Source organism: Monodelphis domestica, chromosome 4 (genome assembly GCF_027887165.1).
Source record: "Monodelphis domestica isolate mMonDom1 chromosome 4, mMonDom1.pri, whole genome shotgun sequence".
NCBI lineage: Eukaryota > Metazoa > Chordata > Mammalia > Didelphimorphia > Didelphidae > Monodelphis > Monodelphis domestica.
This window is the reverse complement of record NC_077230.1, coordinates 250,730,353-250,758,178: the sequence shown is the minus strand read 5'-3', so window position 1 is coordinate 250,758,178 and position 27,826 is coordinate 250,730,353. Positions and strand designations below refer to the sequence as shown.

Below are 27,826 nucleotides of genomic sequence, written 5' to 3'. Positions count from 1 at the left end.
CAAAGTTATCAATCTCATTTTATTCTTGAGTGGCAAGACAACAGACAGGATGACTGGTGTTAGCTCAGGGTGCAGTGAATGACCTTTGGGTCTTTGTTGTCTAAACAAGCTCTAAATGCTGCATAGTGCTTGCGTCAGTTGCCTTCTTGTCTGTTGGAACAAATTGCTCTTATTGGACCATTCCTCAGGGAGAAGTCTTCAAATGCTTGGGTTTGACATCCTGTCTAACTTACTATAGAGTCTGAGGCCTGCTTATTACACTCACCCTGGTTTAGCCTTTCTGCTAAGATAGTTTTACCAGGGTGTGGCCACTGTACATGACAACTTTGTAAAGTCATAGGTGAGAACAGGGTGATAAGTGGACATCAATGGTGGATAAATAGTATTGAAAAAGGCTCAGTGAGTGTGGACACTTGAACACCCCATATTCCCCTGTATAGGGTATACCTTAGAGCCCAATAAAATATTATAATGGATAATACATCTACCCCCACTAGGCCCTAATGCCATATTGAGAAATGGTAATAACTGAGTTTTTGAGGGCTAAAACAAGAAATCATAAGCTCTAGAAGAGACCAAGTATGGAAGGATGGTTTTAAACTCATATCTGTATTATGGGTTTACCTTTAATGGGCCCATCTAAATTTGGAGAGTTGTTCTCACCATGTCAGTCACCTAACGGTGATGTTTTCACTCATGAAGCCCATCTACTAAGATGTCACAGTGATGGTCTACACTGGGTGGAGGTAGATCCCAAACTAACAAAAATCATACTCAGAGGAAGTGAAAGAGATGGGTATACAGGTCTTTTTTTTCTATACCTTTTCCTATAAGCAAGAGGTTCTTTCACATTTATCTAACTTTGTGTTATCCTTTGTTCCTATTTCTCAAAAAAAACCTGCTTTCTCTTTTCTTTTGGATTCTGGGGAAAAGATCCTGCCTTTTGTGGCATGAAAGGGTATCTAGGCTGAGACTGATTCTCTATAACTGGACATTAAAACTGAAGGTTTGAAGGTATACACCTCCACTACAGAATATGTTATAGAATTTGATAGGATACATAGTTATATATTCAGAAATGATGTATTGGTATAGTGATGGATGACAATAATATCTGCTATTGAGATAAAGGCTGGTGGATCCTTTGAATTCAGGAGTTCTAAAAGTAATTGGGTATCTGCAATGAGTCAAACATCAATATGGTAAGTTCCTGGAAAAAGGAGACCTCCAGGCTACCTAAGAAGAAAAAAATACTGATGGCTTAAGTTCAAAATGGAGTTGCTCAAAAATTCTGTTCTGATGAGCAGTGCATTTCCAGCCTTGGGAAAAATAGAAATTCAGCTTCAAAAATTAGGATAATGTTCATGTTGAAATCAAAGAAGCATAAAAATTTTGTAAGAATAAGAACCAGGAAAACAGCATACTCAATAACTATATTAATGTAAATGAGAGGATATTAAGAACAAGTTAAATGTTGTGTAATTGTAGAGACCAATCTTGGCCCCAAAGAAGAGATAAACAAATGTACATAGATAATCTCCTTGTAGAAATGGTATGAATTTGAAATGCTACATAACCTGGGAAATCTATTCACTGGTATCATAACTATTTTTTTTTCTTTCTTACAAGAAGAGACACATTAGATTGTCAAGGAAAAAATCTATATAAAATTGGCCTGTAAAAATAAAAAGCATGAAATAAACTCTCAAAATGAGCTTTAATCTTTACAAGGTCACTAACCATTTGTACAATGTTTCCTGGCTAGTCTGTACATTGCAAAAAAAAGTCAGTAATTGCTTCAGAACCAAATTGATTAATTTCATTCAATTTTCAGAATTAATAATTGAGAGTATCCTAGTGACCATAACTAAGCTCAAAATGTGATGAATATAAGGAAAAAAGACACTATACCTTTCTTAATTATTTGACAAAATATTAGAAACCATATGGCATATTCAAATAGAACAACTGAAATTAAAAAAAAAATAGCCTGGGGATAAACAAACTGTAGTTTGAAGGACAAATCTGTTCCACCTCTTTTTGTATATAATATCAAGTAAAGATGTTTTATATATTATTTTTCAATGAAATAAAGCTTTATTTTTAAATATTAAAAAAAAAAAACACTTTCTTAGCTCAGTGGATGAACTTGGCTCTTGGGCTATAGTCTGCCAAGTCTTGAATAAACTATAATCTTAACTGTAACATACTAAGATGTGATCTTAAATTTATGAAAGTATTGAAATATCATAGAAAGCTTCTTGGAGGATGTATAATTTGATATACAACTTTAGGAATGAATTCTATTTGCTCAGGCCATTATAGGATTTTGGAGAAGCATATGCAAAAATGTGGAAATACAGTTCCAGGGCTACTTAGCCCTGAAAAAGGAAAAAGAAAGAAGGATTACCAGGACCAATCATAGCTCTGGACCAGTCTTTGTTTGCTGAGAGGCCTTTAAAAACAAAAAAACAAAAACATGTTGAAATAGTTAAATCAGATTTGAGGAAGATTTGAAATAGTCAATAACAATAATACAGTTAATTTGCAAAAATAACATTTTAGTAGTGCTTACTTTTTCCTAGATAAGACTATGAAATGATCCTCACTAAGTGAATGTGAGGACCATTTTACATCAGTACTTTAGATCACAAATCTAAATTGTGATTTTAAGTATTGAGAAGTTAACCTTGCTGATCTATGAGCTCATTAAGAATGAGTTTGAAATCAACAACAAAACCATTTCTTCTCTCCATGATCTTAGTAGTATATCCAAAATCTGAAAGTAAAGTCTAAATTTATACGGCCAAAATCATGTGTCTGCTCTAATAGGAGTAATGCTGGACTCATCTTTACCTAAGCAATCATGTAATGGCCCACATGAAATAAATTTTGAAGTTACTCAGACCATCATCAAATCCCAATCCCACATGCAAGAAATTATAATTTCCCTACTAGTAGAGTAGTTTATCCTCCACCAACTTTTCTCTGTGTTCACCAGAAGTCCTTTTATCAATCTTGAGAAGGAAAGTCATACTTCCAATCCCTTGGAACTATTTACCTTTGTTTTAAAATGGCTGGTATTACTGCATAGCTTTAAATTCCTGGGAAAAGGTAAAAGTATCTTGTCATGGATTGCCTTTCAATGGTGGGCATCGGGACAGGTACCGGTGATGTTGCAAATGATTTCTGGACCTGAAGGAAAGGACAGATATTTGTAGATATCTTTTAGAAGGAAAATCAGTCTCATGGGGCCTGTAGTAAATAATTTTTACCTGATTTTTTCAATTTTCTGGCAGAGAAATCTGGAAATATTAGGAAGTTTTGTTCAACAAAAGGGAGAGAAGATGTAAAATTTGGATGAGAGTCCCTGCCACATCATATTATTAAGAAGTCTTTGTACTAGACATAGTATCTAGACAATAGACAAATAGGAGAAGGACTTGTCGGAAAATCAGGAGGGAGATTCAGTACAGAGAATGAAATATCATTAAGGGGAAACTAAATCTATTTTTTTTATTTTCATAATGAACATATAAAGATAAGATATCATATAAACTTTTGAGATCTTAAACAGTCAGAGTCACTAATAAAGTTGTATAGCTCCTGGACAAGAAGCATAGGTATTAAAATAATTTTGCCTAGCAGGAGGTTCTTATCCTTTACATAGAGAGTCTACTAACCTTCTTGAAAAGATCTTCCACATGACAGCACCAAGAATATTGTTGGAAGCAATCAGTGAGTAGGGTGACAAAGAGGGAACCTTCTTGATTATCTTCCAAAGAAATGTCATCTGGAAATAATGGAATAATAAGATTCAAGGCCCTGACTTTCATTTTGTTTTTAGACCATAAGGTCTAACTTTATGACTTCATGTCTTCCTTAAGAGGAAAGAAGAACCAGTGCAATTCAACTGAATTTCACTTAATTCAACTAAACCTGAGTTTTTAAATCATTAGATCACCACTGTGTAAGCTACCGTGTGCAAGCAAAATATCCCCTGGGGAAACACCATACTTCTGATGGTCTGGTATACATTGTCCAAATAAGCTAATGGCAAAGAATGACATCTAGTGGTCAGGTATCTTAGAGATGCTATAAATAATATTTAAACAAAAGCTTGACTAAAATCTTCATCAGTTTGCTTTATCTTCTCCTCCTGCCATTTGATTTACTAGGAAAGAATTTTTATTCCACTCATTATAACTAACCCACAATGCTTGTGAGAATCATTCCTACTGAAAATGGCAGAGTAGAGCATGAAGCTTCCTCAACCTCCAACAAACAACTAAAAATAACCCCATAGAATCAATGCTAAAAGCAGCAGAAACAGACAGGAGACAGGTGTAAAGTTGAACAGCCAGGGACAACTAGAGAGGATGGCTTCTAACTTCCTGGCTTCAGTCCCACCACCATAAGACCTAGTGGCAAGAACAGAGTAAACAGAGTAGAATCCACAAGATAGTCTCATGGAGAAGGACAGCAACTTCACTTTGTTCCCTGAGTACCAGAGTTTGCTTCCCTTACTATAACACTAGAATTGGCAGGTGGAGGGTCCTAGGAACATGACTCTAGAAACCCCATTAACCAAAAAAGCAAGGACAGGAACCCAGCCCTAAGGACAGAAACTAATGCTTCACTATTAACAAATAAGGGACTTTGGAGGCCAAAGCAATGAGGATTGTCTAGATATTTGCTTTATCTCAGGCTAGAGTAACATCAGAAAGGAATAAGGGAGAATCACACACTGCTGCATGTGGATTCTGAGAGACTAAGGCCCATCCACCTGTGGTTACTTCCAGGAAAGTGGAGACCCTGTTTAGTGCCAATGGGGGAGGAGAACTGACTACTTTCAGTTACAGGGGCAGAACTATCTGAGGGTTCTAGTTTGAACATTTGAAATCAATCTTGGACTGGCGTTTGAGTGGGGGAACTCAAGCTACATCATACCCTGGACTATAAAAATTGGGATAACTACATAGGACCCAGGAAAAAACAAATTAAAAACTTCCTGAACCTAGGGTAACATATCTCAGTACACTAGAAACTCTGTGACTCCAGCAAAAAGTCAGTGATTAAGTCTATTAATCTGATTTATGAAACTAAATAATAAATATTAAAATTAAAAAAAATAATCAAATGACCAAGCCAAGGAAAAAGAACCAAACTATTAATAACTATTATGGGGACAGAGAAGATCTCTGTTCAAACTTAGAAGACAATGAAGTTAAAAAAAAACTACTTCAAAAAGAGCAAAGAAATATAATAAATAACCACAAGCTCAAAAAAGAGCTTTTAGAAGAGCATTATAAAGATTTAAAAACCAAAATAAGAGAAGTTGGGAAAAATTAGAAAAAATAAGAGCAATGCTAGAAAATTAAAAAAATATATTTAAGATTATTCAAATGGAAAAAGAGATCCAGAAATTCAGGGAAGAAATTAATTTATTAAAAACTAGAATTGGGGAAGCAGAGATGAATGATTCCCTAAGACAACAAGAAATGATAAAGCAAAATTTTAAAAAATGAAATAATAAAAGAAAATATCAAACCTCTTATCACAAAAATGAATTGAGCTGAAAAATAGATCAAGAAAAGACAATATGAGAATAGTTGGACTCTTGGACAGTTACAATGGAAAAAAAAAGTTTAGACATACTAAATACTTATACTCCAAGTAATCATGAAGAAAAACATCCCAGAGATTCTAGAATCAGAAGACAAAATAAAAAGAATCTACTAATCACCACAGTCAGAATAACACAAAATCTAGCAATAGCATCCTTAAAAGAATAGAGGACTTGAAACACAGTACTTCATAGAATAAAAGTTCTTACCTTAAACCAAAAATTACAAATCTAGCAAAGCTGATCATAGCAATATCAAAGTTAAGAAATGGATATTTATTGAACTAAAGGATTTCTAGGGGAAAACACAGAACTCGGCATAAAATTTTAATTATAAGAAAGATACAAAGACTAATCATAAGCAACCTAATAGATCAAATTGTTCAATTCCTGTATAGGAAATGTCATTTATGGCTCCTGGTAATGGCATCGCTGTATGGGTATTTTGAATGTGCTAGTTTTGATGTAAGACTTGATATCAAGGTAAATGTAATGGAATGACCTGAAATAGTACTAGAGTAGATCAGGAGGAGGTAGGGTGAATGACTATCTCATATTGAGGAGGAATGAGTGAAGTAAATGCCAAAGAGACTTAGAGGATGGGGGGGGGGGAGACTAATAGTACTACAATGCTATTTTCATCTGTCCTGGGATAAAGAGAAAATAATATCCATAATTGGAAAGGTAAAAATCTTCTTAATGTACAGAGAAATAGGAGGGAAGTGGAATGAGATAAGGGAGGGACTGGGAGTGCCCTTTTGGGGCTGAAGGAATAAGAGAAGCAAGAGAGGCTTAAAAGGAAGGGAAGAGATGGATACCTAGAGAGGAATACATATCAAGAGGTATGGGATGGGTAATATGAGGCTCTATAGGAGGGAATCAAATTCCTATCAAGAAGTTGGAGAGCACAGTTTGGGGATGTGATATGGAAATCACTTTAAAAGACTGATATATATTAATTTAAGGTCGCCAAGGAATTCAGCTATGTAATTCCTAAATGAAAACTTAAGTCAGCAGTCAACCTTTTATGGAGTTTTTAATTACAAACAGTAGGAAGAAAGGTATTAGAGAGAGAGAGAGGAGGGGGGGAAAGGGGAGAGAAGGGAATAGGGCTTAAATACCCACTCTGCTTAGGCTAGGCCAAAGGCCCAAGGTGTTGGATAGCAGAGGCAAAGAAAAGAGATCAGTCCCTATCACTCAAGTGACCAAAATGGAGAAACAGTCTGAGGGCCTCCACTCCAAGCAGCAGGCTCCAACCACCACACTCTCCTCCACACAGGAAGCCCCAGCCCTCCTGAGCTCTCCTCTACCTCACTTCCTGTGTCTCACCTGTGCCAATGGTGGCTCTAGCTTAACCTAGGACCTCCCAGAGGTCTGTCCCCTTTGCACATGTCTGTTGAAGTCCATATTCTCAAATAATTAAATCTTGAACTTTTCTGCCGCCCTTCCTAAATCCTGTTACCCTGAGTAGGGTGGAGATTGTAGTTTCCAAGACCTGATTCTGTCATTCAAAGTATCTCTATTGTTATTGATCAGGAAATAGCCAAATCCCATCCTCTAAAGAATGGTTTGAACAGGGTTGAGTAGTTTTGAAATTCACAGGGATAAAGAAGGAGTTTTCAGAAAGATCAATAGAATGAGAATTTAAAAGGTAAGGAGAAAGGGACAAGGAGGGACATTTGAAAAGGCAAGCCAATATGGAACTAATAGGCCAAGAGGAGGGGATAAAGGAGTTTTGGGGGGAAAGGGTGTGAATTGGAAAGATACTGGTCAAAGGAAATTGGATATCTGAGGAGGGATATGGTGGGGAAAAAAAGATGAAAGAAACAACCAGTGAGGCAGAATGGAATAGATAGAAATTTTCAGCTTGTAACTATGACATTGAATGTAAAACCAGAACCTGGCAATGTGTTGTTTATAAGAAACACAATAAAAATGAGAGACATATAAATTGAAGGTGAAGAAATAGATTAGCTGATTCAGATAAGGTAGGAGAATGATTCCTGTTCCATTTTCTATGTTATATCCTAATAGATCCTGATCAAAGTTGATTACATTTTTTATGCTATTTCTTCCATGGCACTTTTTGGTTGTCATTGTTGCTGTGGTTCTATTAATTCTTGAATGCTAAAACACACAAGTCTTTTAAGAAGGAAATTGCTAAACTGACCAATATTCAAATAAAGAAAACAGGGGTGAGAAAGGGCCTCAATCATGATATATAAGTTTTGCTTAAGGTATGGAAAAGGTTTAGTTAGATTAAGGAAAGTTCAGCATTGCAGGATGGGGGAGAACACATCATAACTGTCTACAGTTCTTTGAAGGGTGATAGAGAAAATTGATTTGTTTTAATGGATTCTATAACACATAGGAGAAATGATTGGAATTTAAATGAGGAAAATTTAGGTTAAATATTAGGGAGAAAAATATCTTATATGGACCTGTTCAAAAGGGGGGATGGAGACATCAAAAGCTGACTGTTTCCTTCAACTGAGGTCTTTAAACAAAGACTGGATAATGCATATCAAAGAAGAAACTCTTTTTCAGAATGGTGCTGACTAAATGTGATCTGAAGTCTCTACGAACTTGGAAATTCTTTGATTCTTTTGCTATTTTGTCTGTGATTTTTCTTAGGAATTTCTTTAATTCTGTGACTCAATTGCCTTGTCTGTATTGTCATCACAGTCATTGATTTGGGGAGTTCCCTTAACACAATAAATCAGCAAGACAACTGTCATTAAAATACTGAGAACATTAATTTTCAATCTTCCCCATCATCTAAAATCCTCTAGTGACGGAGATTTACTGACTTGACAAGAGAGGGAGTAGCCAAGGTCAGTGTATGTGAACTAGTCAAAGAATTATAAATTTCATTCAAAGAAGCCACTTACTTGGAGTTATAGAGTGAAAACAAATGAAATCCTTTTCCACATGCTCTTTTCTAGCAGCATCCTTCCAAAAGCCCTCTGTGTCACTGCTGGAAGATTGGTTATAGCTGTCTGCAGAAGCTGCCATTGCACCTTGTTCTGAAATTATCCCTAGGTCATATGGGTAAAATGGTGTTACTTACCTTGGACACATTATGCCTACAGTGACTACTAAATCAGTCCATTATTTGGGGGAGCATTTTCACACATATTACGCATACACACTTGCATATACACATGTACAAAGATAATCCCTTTTACTGCTATGAAGGAAATTGTTGATTTGAAGTACAGGATAGATCAGTTTCGGAAAGACAACCAATTTTCAATTGGACAGACTAGTTTTCAGTATATGAGGGAAGTTGGTGATGATTCTGAGGAATGGTAAATATAGCTTGGTTGAGTCTATTGTAATTTCCCTTCCCTATGCTAGTGACTAGAATAAAACCGTGGATAAAAAGCTGCTTCCTTATCCCTGGGAAAGAATAGACCAGCCTCTGAAGGTCTATGTCCATGATGGCAAACCTATGGTATATGAGCCAAAGATGGTATGTAGAGGCCTCTCCACGGGCATGCTCAGGCCTCTGGTTTGGCTGCCAGGAGACTGATCTTGCCCCCAAATGCAGGGAGTGGGACATTCTAGCCTCTTTCCATTGTTGAGGGGGCTGAGTGCAGCTAAGCTCCCCTCCACCCCAACCCTACTTCACCCTGAGAATCCTAGGAGCTGAGCAGTAGAGGTGGCCACTCCCATTAGACTGGACACCTTTCATCCTGCAAAAGGTACAAAGTCCTTTTAGTTTTTGACCTGCTTTTGTAAACAAAGAATTGATTGGATCAGGACCCCCTGACTGCACTGACCCTAATTAAAATAATTCCCTGATAAAATCTGGGGCTGAGCTCCATTCACCAATCTCTAAGGGAAAATGCTAATCAGATCTTCCCTAATCCTTCCAAGGACACCCAGCCCAAACAGAGGAATAGAAGCAGCTAACACTGAGATGGGAGAGTCCATATCAGCCATCCTCTCCACCACCACTGTAAAACTGGAAGGGCAGAATACATGGACTCAGAAACAGGTGGCAGTCTTCTCCTAGGTTTTGAACTATATGCATGCAGCTACCTGGGCAGATAATTCCCTAATTTAATTAGCAGGAGCTACAGCAGGTCTCTCAAAGTGAAGAAAATATCCAGCCCCTAGCCCATGGTCTCTGTGCCCCAAAGGCCTACCAAATACTTGAGACTTCTAGGAAATTTACATCTACTCCAGTTCTAGGGGCAGTCTTTCACTTTGAATATCCCCAGGTATGAGTGCTTTGATAAGGGTTGGGTCACTGACAATATTAAAAAGTAATATGACTTATTCACTGTGTACAAATTGCACTAGGAAGCCTGTCACCTTCAGGAAGGGAATGAGGATGTATTCCTCTAAGGTACCCATTGGAGCAGAGGCCTCTCTTCCATGATGTGAGATTATCTTGTCTAGGCCACTCTGGCCTAGGCACATGTTTCTTATCCTGTCTTTTCTTTAATCCTTAATCTTCAATAAACCTCTAAAAAATATAATACTCCTTGCAGAGAGAAACTCATTCCTACCTGCCTCAGTCTCCCCTAAATTTTAACTGTTACAGCATACAATGGAGGATGGGCACTGGCGCTCAGTATGGAGGTGGGTAGGGAATGGCACGGGGTCCCTGAAAAGTTCCAAAACTTCCCCCATCACTGGTCTAGGTGAATGGCTGGCCATGTTTAGTTCAATATATAACCAGAACACTTACCTTCTTGGCATTCCTGGATAATGATAATCTTTGGTTTATTTCTCAATCTGGAACAGTTACTATTGTTGAAAATTTTAAAGATAGTATCATTGGCCAGGATGTCCGGTTCCAGCTGTTTATGTTTTATTCCACAAATGCCAGTAGTGGTACCATAAGACATGAATATAAGGAAGGTGCTATCTGAGGACTCGTGTTCTTGGCGGAGAGCAAACTGCTTCAACACTGACTCCATGTCCTGAGAGACATTAAAAAATCAATGACTAGGAAAACTAAGCACATTTGAGCTACAAGTGAGGGACTACATTTAAGTAAATCCAGTGATATGGATGAATATAATTGACAAGAGAATTTGCATTGAAGAAATAATTGCAACAGGTAACATTCATACAGCACCTACTATGTGCTACATAATGTGCAAAGCACTTTACAAACATAATCTCTTTTGATGCTCATAACAATCCTGGGAGTTAGGTGGTATTATTGTTCCCATTTTACTATGAAAGAATCTGGGGCAATCAGAGTTTAAATAATTTGCGCAAGGAAATGTTTCTCTAAGTATCTATGATAAGGTTTAAACTCAGGTCCTCCTGACTCCAAAGGAACTCTATCCCCTTATCACCTAGTTTACCTATAAGATAGGGAAATACAAAGGAGATGAGATTAATTCCTCATACTGTTTGCCTTTGGGAGAAAGGGGAGGCAAGGACACCATTGTTGCAGCATTGTGGCTCTTACCACTGATGAAAGTTCTTTTTTGACTTCTACTCTATATCCAAGGATCTGAAGTAAATCCTTCATTCTCTCAATGTCAAACTGAGCTTTATTTAGTTCTTGAAGGTGGTCAAATTTAGTGTTACATATGATGAGGGCCAGGCGTGTTCGGGATCCTTTTTCCATGACTAAATACATCTGTAAGAAATATACAAATATATAAAACATATTTTTCTGTTCCACTTACAACATTCTCCCTTAGTTCATACAAATCTCTCCTAGGTTTTGTGCTTATAATATTAGAAAAACACTCACATCTGTCAGAAGTATAACTAGGAAAATGAAGAAGAATTGTATTCTCTTGAATTCTAGAGACTCATCAAGTTATTGCATGTGTCATTGGGTAAGAAGTTCAGAATCTAACTACATATTATAGCTGTTCGTTGGGTCCTGACCTTCACCTAATCCTTAATTCAACTAAGTACATTATCATTTATTCCAAATCTATCAATATTTTCCATAATAGTATGAGATATTCTATACAACCACTTTGTATGATTAATAATTGTTTCAGTTTGAGTCAACAGTTTTTCATTGATCTACTGGATTAGAAGTCATATCAAAAATTGAAATAGGGTTGTACTTATAGAAGATTTTCTTGATTAACCTAAGTTTTTTTTTTTTTTTATGTGTGATTCATATTTCCATTTCCCCACATGGTCACTATTTAAAAAAAAAAAACATATTCTAGAATTTTGTTAAGTTAACTTGCCTCAACTTGCCTATGGTTTATACTTTCCATCTATTCTTATTTTTTAATGATAAAAATATTTTCTCTTTTTTATTCCTACTATATTAATGTTCTCCACAATCATTTAGAATTCACTAATAGGGTGGAGTCAAGATGGCAGCCTAGAAGGAGCAGAAGTTTAGACCTCTGAATAGCCTTCCTTATTGATCACAAACTAAATAATCCTAGGGGACTGAAAATCAAACTTAACAACAAGACAGAGCCAAGGAACCCTCCTGCTGGACTTAATTCAAAAGGTACTCCCCCAAAAAAGTTGGAATCCGAGAACACTCGGGTTTAAGTGGAAGACAGAAGGAAGGTCCCAAGACATATCTCCCCTCCCACCTAGAGCACTGAGACTCCAGTGGCAGCGGGAACTTCTGGGTGGGCAAAGGTGCTGGTCTGGAGGGTGTACCATGCGAGCAGGGCTGTTCCAAGTTCAGGGCGGCCAACACAGATGGTGGGGAAGGAGCTAGAGAGAGAGCATAGATCTGGCAGCCTGGCCAGAGCTGTGGAGATCCTCCATATTTGCTCCAGCCTTCCAGGAGGTTTTGTACTCAGAGTGCACCCAGTCCAACTAAGCTGAACTTAATCCAATCAAAAGTGTCCAGACTCAGGGAACCCCGGGCTCCACACCCATCTTCATTGACTGCTAGACTTTAATCCAATCAAAAGCCTTCAGAGGAGAGGGAAGCTCAATCCCCAACAACCCTCCCCCAGAGACTACACTGAGAGATCTTCTGTTAAAGCTCCAAGAGAGGAGGCTGACAGAAGCCCCCAAAACCAAAAAAAGAGAGGAGCAAGAGCACAGACAAATACGGGGAGTAAAGAAGGGGTGAATATGAACAAACAACAGAAAAAGAAGAAGGAAACTACAATAGACAGCTTCTATTCAGCAAACGGAACAGAGGGGGAGAGATCAACAAACGATAAATCAGAAATTCCAGCGATTTGGATACAAGCTGTGGAAGAACTCAAAACACAATTAAGAGAGGCTGAAGACAATTGGGAAAAGAACTTAAAAATTAAGATAAGTCATCTGGAAAAAGAGGCACTTGAACTAAAATGAGAAAATAGTGTCTTGAAAGCCAAAATCAACCAGCTGAAAAATGAGGCAAAGGAAATGAAAAATGAGGCAAAAAAGATGAAAGATGAGACAAAGCAGATGAAAGACAAGGTAAAGAGGATGAAAGAGGACCTTCAAAGAAAATCAGACCAGAATGAAAAGGATGACCAAAAAGCCAAGGATGAAATCCAGTCTTTAAGAACCAGAATACAACAACTGGAATTAAGTGACCTCACAAGGCAACATGACACTATAAAACAAAATGAAAAGAATGAAAAAATAGAGGAAAATATGAAGCATCTCATTCACAAAACAGGCGATTTAGAAAATCTTTTGAGAAGAGACAAATTTAAGAATCACTGGTCTACCAGCAGACCATGACAAAAGAAAAAGCCTGGACATAATACTACAGAAAATTATTCAGGAAAACTGTCTTGATATCCTAGAACAAGAGGGAAAAGTGGAGATTCAAATAATCCACAGATTACCTCCTGTATTTAATACCCAGCTGACAACACCCAGGAATATTATAGCCAAATTAAAAAACTATCAGACCAAAGAAAAGATATTACAAGCTGCCAAGAAGAAGTCATTCAGATACCATGGAACCACAGCAAGGATAACTCAGGATCTGGCTCCATCCACACTGAAGTACTGAAAGGCATGGAATATGATATTCTGGAAAGCAAGGGAACTAGGTCTACAACCAAGAATCATCTACCAAGCAAAACTGACTATATTCTTACAGGGGAAAGTATGATCATTCAATACAATAGAAGAATTTCAAACATTCATCAAGAAAAGATCAGACCTGAAGAGAAAATTTGATGTCCAAGCACAGAACTCAAGAGAATCATCAAAAGGTAATTAAAAAGAGGGGAAAAGTGAAACAAAACAAAACAATAACAAGAAAAAAATTTAAGAGACTCAATAACTTAACAGGATATGTATCCCTATGAGAAAAGAGGTAACTCTTAAAAACTGCTGTGATCACCTGGGCAGCTAGAAGAATTACACTTAGAGGAAACAGTGACAAAACTGTATAGGATGAAAGGACAAGACATAAATAGGTAAATAGATATATGCATGCATGCATAAATACATATATGTGTTTATATATATATATTTATATATATAAAACTAGAGCTAAAAAAAGATTAATACTATAAGAAATGGGAAAAGAAACAAATGGGGGTAAATTTATATGTCTCAAAGAAGCTCATGGCAGGAGGGGGGAGAGCATCAATACAACGGAAGGGTATAGAGGTTGGAGATAGGAAATACTCAACTCTTATGTGCATTGAAACTGACCCAAAGAGGGAAGGACAATTCAATCCATTGGGGCTGAGAAGAGATTTGCACCCTATAAGGGAGTAGAAGGGTAACAAATGGATTGGTGGGGAGGGAAGCAGTACAAAGGAGGTAGAGGGTGGGGGGGGCAATTTTCAAAAGACTACAGGGAAAATAAGGGGGGGACAAAAAGGGAGGGGGGTAGAAAGGGAAGTAAAATAAGGGTGGGAAATAGGGGGACTGATTATAAACAAACATTGGTGTAGAAGGAAATAGGGAAAGAAGAAAAGGCAGGACCAGGAGTAGAAATCAAAATGCTGGGAAATACACAGCTAGTAATCATAATTCTGAATGTGAATGGAATGAACTCATCCATAAAACACAAGCAAATAGCTGAGTGGATTAGAATCCAAAACCCTACCATATGCTGTATATAAGAAACACACATGAGGAAGATAGATATGCATAGGGTGAAAGTAAGAGGATGGAGCCAAATCTACTGGGCATCAACATAAAAAGAAGTCAGGGGATGCAATCATGATATCTGACAAAACCAAAGTAAAAATAAGTCTAGTTAAAAGAGATAGGGAAGGTAATTACCTTGTAATAAAAGGCAATATAGACAATGAGGAAATATCTGTACTCAACATGTATGCACCAAATGGCATAGCATCCAAATTTCTAAAAGAGAAACTAGAGGAGCTCAAGGATGAAATAGACAGAAAAACTAGACTAGTGGGAGACCTGAACCTTCCTCTATCTGAACTAGTTAAATCAAACCAAAAAATAAATAAGAAAGAGGTAAGAGCAGTGAATGAAATCTTAGAAAAAATAGAGTTAGTAGACATGTGGAGAAAAATAGAGACAAAAAGGAATATACCTTCTTTTCACCAGCACATGGTACATTAAAAAAAAATTAACCATGTATTAGGGCATAAAAACATTGCAAACACGTGTGAAAGGGTAGAAATAATAAATGCAACCTTCTCAGATCATAATGAAATGAAAATAATAATTAGTAAGGGTCCATGGAGAGGTAAGTCAAAAATTAATTGGAAATTAAATAATACGATTCTACAAAACCAATTAGTTAAAGAACAAATCATAGAAACAATTAATAACTTCATTGAAGAAAATGACAACGATGGGACACCCTTTCAAAACCTATGGGATGCAATCAAAGCAGTACTCAGGGGCAAATTTATATCCTTGAGTTCATATATTAATAAATTAAGAAGGACAGAGGTCAATGAATTGGGCATTCAAATTAAAAAAAAAAAACTAGAAAGCGAACAAATTAAAAATCCTCAGATAAAGACTAAATTAGAGATCCTAAAATGATAGGAGAAATTGATAAAATTGAAAATCAAAGAACTATTGATTTAATAAATAAGACTAGAAGCTGGTACTTTGAAAAAAACAAATAAATAGACAAAGTACTAGTCAGTCTAATTAAAAAAAGGAAAGAAAAAAACCAAATTGACAGTATCAAAGATGAAAAGGAAAACCTCACCTCTAATAAAGATGAAATTAAGGCAATCATTAAAAACTACTATGGCCAATTATATGGTAACAAATATGACAATCTAGGTGAAATGGATGAATACTTACAAAAATATAAATTGCCTATACTAACAGAAGAAGAAATAAATTACCTTAACAACCCCATATCAGAAAAAGAAATTGAACAAGCCATCAAAGAACTCCCTAAGAAAAAATCCCCAGGTCCAGATGGATTCAAAAATGAATTTTATCAAACATTCAAAGAACAACTAATTCCAATATTATACAAACTATTTGACAGAATAAGCCAAGAAGGATTTCTACCAAATTCATTTTATGACACAAACATGGTACTGATCCCAAAGCCAGATAGGTCAAAAACAGAGAAAGAAAACTATAGACCAATCTCCCTAATGAATATAGATGCAAAAATCTTAAATAGGATACTAGAAAAAAGACTCCTGCAGGCCATCACAAGGGTTATCCACTATGACCAGGTAGGATTTATGCCAGGAATGCAAGGATGGTTCAACATTAGGAAAACCACCCGCATAATTGACCATATTAACAAGCAAACTGACAAAAATCACATGATTATCTCAATAGATTCAGAAAAAGCCTTTGATAAAATACAACACCCATTCCTATTGAAAACACTAGAAATTATAGGAATGGAAGGACCTTTCCTAAAAATAATAAACAGTATATGTCTGAAACCATCAGCAAACATCATCTGCAATGGGGATAAACTCGAAGTCTTCCCAATAAGATCAGGAGTGAAACAAGGATGCCCATTATCACCCCTATTATTTAACATTGTACTAGAAACACTAGCAGTAGCAATTAGAGAAGGAAAAGAAATTGAAGGTATTAGAATTGGCAATGAGGAGACCAAGCTATTACTCTTTGCAGATGATATACTTAAAGAATACTTAAAGAATGCAGAGATTCTTTAAGTATGATGGTATACTTAAAGAATTCTAGAGAATCAACCAAAAAGCTAGTTGAAATAATCAACAACTTTAGCAAAGTTGCAGGATACAAAATAAACCCGCATAAGTCATCAGCATTTCTATATGTTTCCAACACATCTCAGGAGCAAGAATAGAAAGAGAAATTCCATTCAAAATCAGCCTAGACAATGTAAAATATTTAGGAATCTATCTGCCGAGACAAACACAGGAACTATATGAACACAACTACAAAACACTCTCCACACAATTAAAACTAGATCTAAATAATTGGAAAAACATTGATTGCTCATGGGTCAGACGAGCTAACATAAAAATGACAATCCTACCCCAATTAATTTACTTATTTAGTGCCATACCCATTGAACTACCAAAAAACTTCACTGAATTAGAAAAAAAATAACAAAGTTCATTTGGAAGAACAAAAGATCAAGAATATCCAGGGAAATCATGAAAAAAATGCAAAGGAAGGAGGACTTGCAGTCCCAGATCTCAAACTATACTATAAAGCAGTAGTTATCAAAACAATTTGGTACTGGCTAAGAGACATAAAGGAGGATCAGTGGAATAGACTAGGGGTAAATGACCTCTGCAGGACAGTTTATGATAAGCCCAATGTTCCCAGTTTTGGGGACCAAAACCCACTTTTTGATAAAAGCTGCTGGGAAAATGGGGAGACAATATGGGAGAGATTAGGTTTGGATCAACATCTCATACCCTACACCAAGATAAACTCAGAATGAGTGAATGACCTGAATATAAAGAAGGAAACTATAAGCAGATTAGGCGAACACAGAATAGTATACTTGTCAGATCTTTGGGAAAGGAAAGACTTTAAAAACAAGCAAGAGCTAGAAAAAAATCACAAAATGTAAAATCAATAATTTTGATTACATCAAATTAAAAAGTTTTTGTACAAACAAAACCAATGCAACAAAAATGAGAAAAGAAATAATTTGGGAAACAAACTTCATAACAAAAACCTCTGACAAAGGTCTAATTACTCAAATTTATAAAGAACTAAACCAATTGTACAAAAAATCAAGCCAATCTCCAATTGAAAAATGGGCAAGGGACATGAATAGGCAATTTTCAGTTAAAGAAATCAAAACTATTAATAAGCACATGAAAAAGTGTTCTAAATCTCTTATAATTAGAGAAATGCAAATCAAAACAACTCTGAGGTATCACCTCACAACTAGCAGATTGTCTAACATGACAATAATGGAAAGTAATGAATGTTGGAGGGCATGTGGCAAAGTTTGGACATTAATGCAGCTGGTGGAGTTGTGAATTGATCCAACCATTCTGGAGGGCAATTTGGAACTATGCACAAAGGGCGCTAAAAGACTGTCTGTTCTTTGATCCAGCCATAGCACTGCTGGGTTTATACCCCAAAGAGATAACATGGAAAAAGACATGTACAATAATATTCATAGCTGCACTCTTTGTGATGACAAAAATTGAAAAATGAGGGATGCCCTTCAATTGGGGAATGGCTGAATAAATTGTGGTATATGTTGGTGATGGGATACTTTTGTGCTCAAAGGAATAATAAAGTGGAGGAATTCCATGGGGACTGGAACAACCTCCAGGAATTGATGCAGAGCGAGAGGAGCAGAACCAGGAAAACATTGTACACAGAAACTGATACAATGTGGTACAATCGAATGTAATGGACTTCTCCATTAGTGGCAATGCAATGACCCTGAACAACTGGGAGGAACCTACGAGAAAAACCACTATCCACATCCAGAGGAAACACTGTGGGAGTAAAAACACCAAAGAAAAACAACTGCTCGAATACATGGATTGAAGTCATATTGTTGGGGATGTCGACTCTAAATGAACATCCTAGTGTAAACAACAACATTGAAATGGGTTCTGATCAAGGACACATGTAATATCCAATGAAATTGCATGTTGGCTGTGGGAAGAGTGGGTAGAGGGGAAAGAAGGAAATAATGTGATTATTGTAACCAAGGAATAATGTTCTAAATTGACTAAATAAACTTATTCAAATGAAAAAAAAAGAATTCACTAAAAATGACTCAATTATGACACGCCTTCTAGAAGAGTTAGTTTGATGTAAATCATCTGTACAAGGCAACATCAATTTATAAAAAGACAAGTAGGTTGTTTTATATTATTCCAATGTTTGTATCTCTTATTAACTTTCTGATAGACAATTTATTTTCTTTTTTGTCTAGTCCAAATATAATTTTCCATAAGGGAAGTATTTTTTCTGCTATCTAGTCTTATCATCCCATTAACTATTTTTTAAAACCTTTACCTTCTGTCTTAGAATCAATACTGTTTATTGGTTCCAAGGCAAAAAAGCTGTGAGAGCTAGACAATGTGGGTTAAGTGACTTGGCGAGGATCACACAGCTAGGAAGTATCTTAGACCATATTTTAACCTAGTACCTTCCATCCCTAGGCCTGTCTTCACTAAGCTACCCAGCTTCCCCCATCCAATTAATTTTTATCAGTGATTCTTTCTTCTTTAAACTCCTTTTTTTGGCCCTTCCTTTTGTTATTACTATTATTGCATGAATCTAAGAATTTACCCATGGTTCATGAAATCCATTCATATTGTGTCCCTCTAGGACAATGTCAGTGTCTTGGCAGCTAGTACAGTCTAACTTTTTTTTTTTAATCCCCACTTCCCTATCACCTTCTCAAAATTCTTATGTTCATTCATGGCTCAGTTCAACTGCCCCCTTCCTACATTCATGCTCCTTCTATTTCAGTATTATAATAAAAAAGAAAGCAATTTCTTTGAGGGCAGAAATTTTATCTTTTTTTCTCTAGTACCTCATATAGTGTATCACATAAAATAGATGCTTAACAGATTTTGTGGAATCAAGTTGAATCTTTTCCTTCTATTAAACTCATTTTTTCATCATTGCATGTTTCATGTAGCAATCATGCCTTCTAGAAGAGTTAGGCGAGTCTTTCCCTCTCCAAATTGAGAAATAGTTTATGTTAATTATCTGTTTATACCTAGAAGACTTGCACAAAGTAGATGTAATAAATATATCTTTTAAATGAGTTGAAGGGATGCAGGGTCACAGGGTAAGAATGAGGGTCAGACTTATGATTTTTACTTAGGAAACAGAAAGGGATATCAGGGATATATATGAGAGCTTGGAAATAGAGGGAACTCTAAATCATAGGTGTAGACATAGATAGGTTAGGGAGCTCTACATAGCATATGGATAGCCTCGAGACATTTTTCGACAATATAAAAACATACTATAATTCCTTCAGGCTTTATAATTTGAGGAAGATCACTGATTCTTCTTTTATAGGGAATTCACCCCAAATGTTACCTTTTCCCTCTTTGCTTCACTCAGTTCTTGGTAGAATTCTGTAGGACTTAGTTTGACCTTGTTAAGCCTGGACTCAGCAGCCTGGATAGCTAGAGGTGCTACAAGAGAAAGAAAAAAAAAATTCCTAATGAGCTAGGACATCCTTTGACAGTATACTTCTGTTAGAATCTACTCTCATTCTCAGGAAATGCCTTTGAGAATGACATATTCACATGAATAAAAGAAAAAAGGGAGGGAGAGGAAACTATTTTGAAAAAAAAAAGACTTTCTTCTGAATTCCATTGGGAGTTATCTTTTAAACACTTGAAACACTGACAAGTTCAGACTCATAATTTCTTTTTATCAATCTCTTCACTTTCTTGAGTACCTTGTATCTGAGAATCCTACCACCGTTTTCCCAGGTCATCTTGTGCCCAACCTTCAAAGAGTCCTATGATTCAAATGTGTGTTATAATCTGCATCCTGTAAATTACCAAGTTCTTTTGTTTTGCCCTTAGAGATGTTTTCACGTTCCCCTGCTCCTTTAAGTTCCCACCATCACTACTCTAGTAATATAGCTCTTCCATATTGATCCTTCAATTTTGACAACTTCCTCACTTTCCTTTCTGCCTCTCCCTTTTCCTGATCCCATCCTCTTCTCAGTGTCTCTTAGTGTTGCTGAAACAGTGCCTTGATGATGTCACTTCCTTGTTCCAACAGCCCCTTGCTCAGTAGCTCCTTTTTATTTACAAATTCAACCTTTAGGTTATTGTGTGTGCCTCTGAGACTCATGTTACACAAAGTAAAGTTCAAATTCTTCCCTTTGGACCCCAAGTCTCTCTATGATTTGCAGCTCTGCCCATCTCTGCAGTTTTGCTTCTCTAGCCTCTCCTGTTTCACTTTGTACCATAAACAAGCTTGTCCAACTCCCATACACTGAGCAGACTGTGAAACTTTTTTAGTCTAATAATAATGGAGCAGTGACCTGAAGAATCAACTGAAGGTGCAGAAGAAGGATAAAGATCAGAAAGCTATCTGGAGGACAGGAAGTTCATGGAAGGATTAGGATTTCCATAGGCTCAAGGACATAATGAAAACCTTGTGATCTAATTTCAACAGGCTCTTGAATGTAAACAATCTTTTTGTTCCTCTTCATTTAATTCTATAACCCCTTTATCCCATAGAACTTGTCCAAAAGGTTCCTCTTTAAACTTGCAATAATATCCCATTTCTCAACTTTGCTTTAAAAATAGGCTCTTCACTGAAAACTTCTTCTTTTACCCTTCTCATAGATTGCTGTTTTTGAGTACACTCTATCATTTCCATTATTATGGTTTTTGAAGAAGAGGTGAATTGTTGATATATATGTTTAACAATTGATTTTGCTGTCTTTCATCCTCCTCACTGAGATCAACCACTCCACATGCACCATTGATCCTACAGCCTCCCAAATGATCTAGCAGCTTGCCTTTCATCTTATCTCCCTAGTCTTGCTAATCATTAATCTCTCCATAAATATTAGTTCTGTTCCTGCTGCCTAAAAATATTCATACATTTCTGTTTCTCTCTCTGTCTCTGTCTCTCCCTTACATCAGCTCCCATGGGTTAAAATCTCTAAATACAGCCCAATTAAGTCTCTTTCCTGATTTCCATTTCCATGTTAGTAATCAATCAGTCAGTCAATAAATATTTATTAAGCACTTACTTTGTTCCAGGCAATATGCTAAGTGCTTGGAATAAAAGAAAGGGCAAATTATGGTTCTTGCACTCAAGGAGATCACAAGTCTAAAAGACACTAGTTTCCTGCTGGACATTTTGAACTGGATATTCCATAAACATATCATTCGCAAGAAGACAAAAATCACCGTCTTTCCCTCAAAACCCATAGCTCTTCTGATCTTCTCTGTTAATGACACTAATATCTTTGTGGACTCCTAGAAATGCAATTTTGGTGCTATTCTTGACACTGCAGGCTCACTTAACACATCCATACCATTAGCTGTCAAAGGTTTTCATCTTCATTACATATCTTCAATTAGCCCCCTCTTCTCCACTTAAATTTAAATAATAATATCTCAACTTCAGGCCCTCATCACATTTTTATGGTCAATTATAATGGCCTTCAATTTTATCATTCTGCCTCAAAGCTACATCTTCTCTTTTCAAATCTTCAATGCAGTCACTAATGTGATTTTCTTAAACTAAAGGTTTGATCATGTTTTCTCTCTGTTTAATAAACTCCAGTGTCTTCCTATTGCCTCTCAGGTCAAATATGAAGTGTTTTAACATTAAATTTTTTTCACATTTTTCTCCTTCCTACCTTGAACCTTACTTTTCTTCTTGTTCTTTGTCTCAGTAACCCCATGCTGAAAATTTGCACAGATAGTCCCTAATACCAGTAGACCCTCACCTACAGATGTTAGACCCCATGATTTCCTTCAAGACTAAATTCAAGTACCACATTATCACATTCAGTACTTCTTGGTTCCCTAGGTGATAGTACCTTTCATTTCAAAATTAACTTGTATACATTTCTTTATCTGCATATATTTATAAGTGTCCACAGGTCAGAGGCAGTGGCACTTTTGTCAGTCATTTGTCAATCCCATTGTTTAGCAAAATACACTTAGTAAGTTATCAGACCAAAAACATTAAATTCCAGGATGCTAGAGCAATTGGCAGGGGTCATTCCTGACCTCCTTTTAGGAATCCTTTAAATGTCTTGATGAATAAAGATATAAGTTGCTGGAGTTTAAAAAGACAAATGTCACCCTGGTTTTTAAAAAATGAAAATAAAATTTTAAAAATTGAGAAGACAATATAGCTTTTGGTTAAGGGGGAAAAAAGATTGGTTAAAGAGAATGCTACATTAATGTAATGAAAAGTACATTGACTTTAGAATCACAAGGCATGGGTTCAATTTCCACCTTTAATAATTACTACCTTATACATTATTGAATAAGGTACTTATCTTGAGTTTGGGCTTCATTTGCCTTATTTTTGGGGGCTTCAATAGCCTTATTTTTAAAATTAAGGTTACATATAACATTTGAAAGTAGCTTGAAACTGTACAGAAGGTGGCTATTTCTTTAAGAATATCTAAAATACAGGCTGCACAAATTTGAAGAAATCAGGCCAAAACAGGCACAATAAGTTTGTATATTGAAATAAGAATTTATCAGAGACATATCATAGGCTCGGTGTCATATTAACTATCCTCCTTCTAGACTAAATTGGGGATATGTTTATTTAAAGAAAGTCTGGAACAAGAGTTGTGCCATTTAAAAAATTTGATCTGTGATCATATTTGGGCATTAAAGTAATTATATAGATATAGTTTTATGTAGGTGGCACTTCGGTGGCACAGGAATCAAGTACTGGCAAGAGGTCAGGAAGATTTACCTTCCTGAGTTCAAATTTGGACTGAGACACTCTAGGTACGTAATCCTAAATGAGTCGCTTTACCCTTTTTATTTCAGCTTCTGCATTTGTAAAATTAGACAGAAAAGGAAATGACAAACATATCCAATATTTTTGCCAAGAAAACTTCAAATAAGGTCACAAAGTTAAACATGACTGAACAACAATAATATGTAAGTATGAGAACAATTCCACATTCAATCTTTCATTTAATATTTTCAATGATCTTGGAAGAAATTCAGGGTCAAAATTATTTGATCCATTTTGGAAGTGAGGAAGCTGAGATGTGGTCAGTTTAATTTATAAATATAAATACACAACATGTATAAGAAGAAACTCCTTCATTGAAACACAGGTCTTCTGTTTTCTTTCCCTGACTTTCTCATTTGCATCATACCACTTAGCTAAGGTTATCCTGGATGATTACCTCACCCCTCTAAGTTCATTCACAGTTCAAGGAGGAGAGTAGGAAAAATAGGCTTCAATGTCATTTCTAAGTACAGAGGCATAGTTACCTGATAAGAGGGAAGTCACTGCCTGGGACATCCCTGCATATTCTATTGACTCCAAGTTTTCATCTGCTGCTTGAGTTCCTTAAGCACAAAATGAAAGAGGGGTATGAGAATATTGTTAGTTTGGGAGCTTTTGACACATGTTGATTACTCATTTATCATTTAGTAGATATTTCAAGAGATTTTTTGAAGCTTACAAAAGCTATGTAATTTGTCTGTCATCACATAGCTAGTATTAGGTGCAGCATTTGAACACACATCCTCCTTATTTCAAGTCTAACAATTTATCCAATATAGCATATTGTTTACTTCATATCTTTCGAGTTTCACCAGAGCCACCTTTCACTGTAAATTCTCAGTTCCTAGAAAATAGGATTTGACATTTTTCAAATTACCTACAATAGTCAAATGAATCCTCAAAATTTATCCACCAAGTAAGTGCTATGGATTCTGATTTAGTGTCTGATGACTCTTGTACTACCCTATGCTGCTGGAACTCAAATGGTGTAAGATGGAGAAAGTCAGGGGATAGGAATCATTTTTAACATTCCTTAAACCTTTAACCCATAGAAAAGCAATTAATGTGTGGAAGGATCAGAGAGGTCTGAATTTTAACATCCAAAGGTCACCTGGTAAAGAAAGTGGATAAAACCACAAAGATTGAGCTCAAAGCACTGAATTATCCCCACCCCTAATCCCCAAAAGAAGAATCTTTCTAGCTTAAGGCAGATACCAGGTTGGATCCCAATAATGAGAATGAGGATCAAGCAATATGTTGAGAAGTATTAGAGAGAAAAGAATGAAGGAAGCAGACCATTAGCTCTGAATGGCCCTGAAGATAGAACTGATCCATTTTCCTGTGTCTACTGGAATCAATGATGAAACCAGATATTGAATTTTAAGTAGAAAAAGGATTTTGTGAGGCCTGTGGACAAGATGTGAGCCTTTTAGTTGACATAATTGAGCCTTACCAGAATGCAGTTGTTTTGCAGCCATCAATACTCTTTTCACAAAAATGTCACCAATTTGGCTACCTTTATGAGTGACAATCTTAACCAAGTCTTCACTCTTGTCTTTGACTGTTGATAATTGTTTACCCATATTCTTTATTTCATTTTGATTGAAAACGTCTTGCTCAATTAAATCATCACAAAAATCTTTAAGTACTTTCATGGCTGAATTCTTAAGCACATCCCATGGATCATTTTTCTTTTTTCCTTCTGTTGGAAAAAATATCAGAAGAATTAGCCACAGTTTTGAAGTATTGTCAGAAAATCATTTCATTTCAGAACAAGAAAAGTCTTTGGAAATAACCCAATATAATTTAATCACTTCATAGATAAGAAAGTTGGTATATCAAACAAATATTAGACCTATAACTGGTCCTTGCTTTGTTACTTTTTAAAAATGTTAGTAAATGCTTCTTTTAACTGTCAGCCTCAGTTTCATCATTTATAAATGGGAAGTTGAGAAAAATGGAATGAAGAGTCCTACATAGAGCCAAAGTTCTAAGATTACGAAATTGAAACCCACACTATGTAAGAGACAGCTATATTTTTTCATTTATATCACACTGGATTGCCAGAGCATAGCTATTAATAAAAACTGACATTTAGTTTAATGGTTATGATAGTCAAGATAGTATTCCTTTAAAAAATAATATGAATTTTTGAGTTGCGATGAAGTAGCACTATTTCTTGTAGTGGATAGAATGCTGAATTGGGAATCCAGAAAATCCTGAGTTTAAATTTTGCCCTATATATTTCATTGTCAATTAATCTCAGTGGACATCAGATTTCGCAGTTGCAAAATGAAGGTGGTGAGCAAGATAGCCTCCAAATAACCTTTCATCTCTAAATCTGTGACCAAGAAGCTCTATTCAGAGAATATAGCTACAGTTTGTGTGCACTTTGCTCAGAGCAGAGATTTAGAAATTCTTCAGAAATCTGTTTACATGTAACACTTTCTAACACAAGCAGATCTGTTAGAGCTCACAATTTGAAAGTGCCTATTTGTGGTATTTTTTTCTTTTTAGTGAAGTATAGCTATGGGGGTGGAAACATTGTTAATGAAAGTAAGGCTTAAGTAAGGGGTTCATCGTACAAGGCTGGGGGAATTCTCCTCTTATTCAATTTCAGAAAGTTTGAGATTGAAACCAGATCCTGGGTTCTTGTAATCACAGTGGAAAGGACATCAGACAAGCAGTCAGGAGACCTCCGTTTGTTTCTGACTTTGCCTTTCACAATCTATGTGATAGTGGACAAGCCATTACTAAATCACAGTTTCCTCTTCTATAAAATGGCACTTTGGGACACAACAATCTCTTCCAGCCCTTCCAGTAATATAATTTTATAAAACTGTGGCCTACAGACCATCAGCAACTTAATTAGCCATACTCCTGGAAAGTAACAGAACAGGAAAGGAAACAAACAAACAAACCACACAATATGGTTCCGAAGGCAATGAGAGGAAAATAGTATAAGGACTCAGTATAAAGTCAGTTTCTCCTTCACCTCCCTTTCTGAAATTTTGGAGATGGGATCTAACTCTTAGGCCCTTGTTCTCATCTCCCCAGTCCCTGCCCCACAATCCATAAAGCTGGCATAAGAAAAGTTCCAGTTTCAAAAAACAGCAGCATCATCAGAAAGCAATTCCCTGGTATGTCCTGCTCTGAACTCCCAGGTTTATTAACAGGCAAGCAATCCCTCAAGCCTGGCCTGAGTATTTTCCCCCTTTAAACAAAAGTACCCCTACTCACCAGCCATGGTCCTTCTAATTCGTGATAGTGCAAGACTGAAAATGAAAGTACACTTTACCCTTCCTGTGTACACTCATCTGGGAAAAGGAAGGGGGGAGGGTATTAAAAGACTGAAAAAAATTGCCTCAGTATTTCATTGGATCTTTCCCATAAAAGGAGTCTGGCTGCCAGAACTCTGTAATACATGACAAAAATTTATTCTTCTCTTTATCAAAAAATAAATAGAAATATGTGAGAAATAAATAGGGTACACAAAAACAACACATGCTTAGACTTTGGACTTTGGCTCATGGCCTCATGCATTAAATCAAATTAAATAATATCTTGATTACTTCGACATGGAATGAATGTACATTAAAAAGCACATTGAGCTTCCAAATCCGAGTACCATAGATCTATGGTGTATTACACATATTATGAACTTGGATGTCATCAACTACCACATTTTCTTCAAACAGATAAGGAAACTAATACCCCCTATGAAGTGACTTTTTTTTTGAGACCATGAAAGTTGGTAATAACAAAGACAGAATTTGACCCATCATTCTCAAACTCTTGTTCTTTCCAGCATATGATGGGACCAGTTCTTCATATTTCAATTTGTTTCTTGGACATACTCATTCCAACACCGAAGTTTTTAAAAATAAAAAATCTACATATATATAATTTATTATTATTATTTTCCTTGAGAACTATGAGTAAATAGTCTGTAAGCCTAGGAATATTTTCTTCAACTTATTTTAATTAATGGCCAAAGATAGTAAAAAGACAAAAAATAAAAACATAAGATTTATGTAATATGCAAACCATAAGCTATCCATATTCATATTCACTATGGAAATACTGAAAGAAAAGAAACTATAGTCTTTAATTAGAATTAGACCTTTTGAAGAGAATTCTTTAATGGTTAATAGGACAACCTGGATCCATGACTATAAAGGAAACTTCCTCCCTTTCCTCTATCACAATAGTAGAAAACCCTGTCATTATTTCCTGCTAGACGATATCAGAACTGTTTTGTTTTTAATTTCATTTTGTTTTCTTTTTTATCTTTCCAGCTTGTCATGTAAGAGAGGACATAAACTTTTCTCCTTTAGTCTACTTATCTGAAATACCACTAGTTCTTCCCTAGAACATTTTAAATGCTTTGAAAGAAAATTAAGT

The 27,826-nt window shown here is 36.0% G+C and overlaps 1 protein-coding gene across 1 annotated transcript; it reads right to left on the bottom strand.

Annotated features, from left to right (window-relative positions):
• Window positions 1–26,780, bottom strand: LOC100032606 (caspase-13-like). Its single transcript, XM_007494908.3, has 10 exons — window positions 26,663–26,780; window positions 24,876–25,124; window positions 23,908–23,985; window positions 19,994–20,091; window positions 11,064–11,237; window positions 10,329–10,563; window positions 8,518–8,664; window positions 3,684–3,793; window positions 3,062–3,195; window positions 1–2,455 (listed from the first exon to the last, which is right to left on the bottom strand). The coding sequence occupies exons 1-9, from the start codon at window positions 26,667–26,669 to the stop codon at window positions 3,097–3,099; spliced, it is 1,197 nt and encodes a 398-aa protein (XP_007494970.1). The 5' UTR covers window positions 26,670–26,780; the 3' UTR covers window positions 1–2,455; window positions 3,062–3,096.
• Between the last annotated feature and the right edge of the window lie 1,046 nt (window positions 26,781–27,826).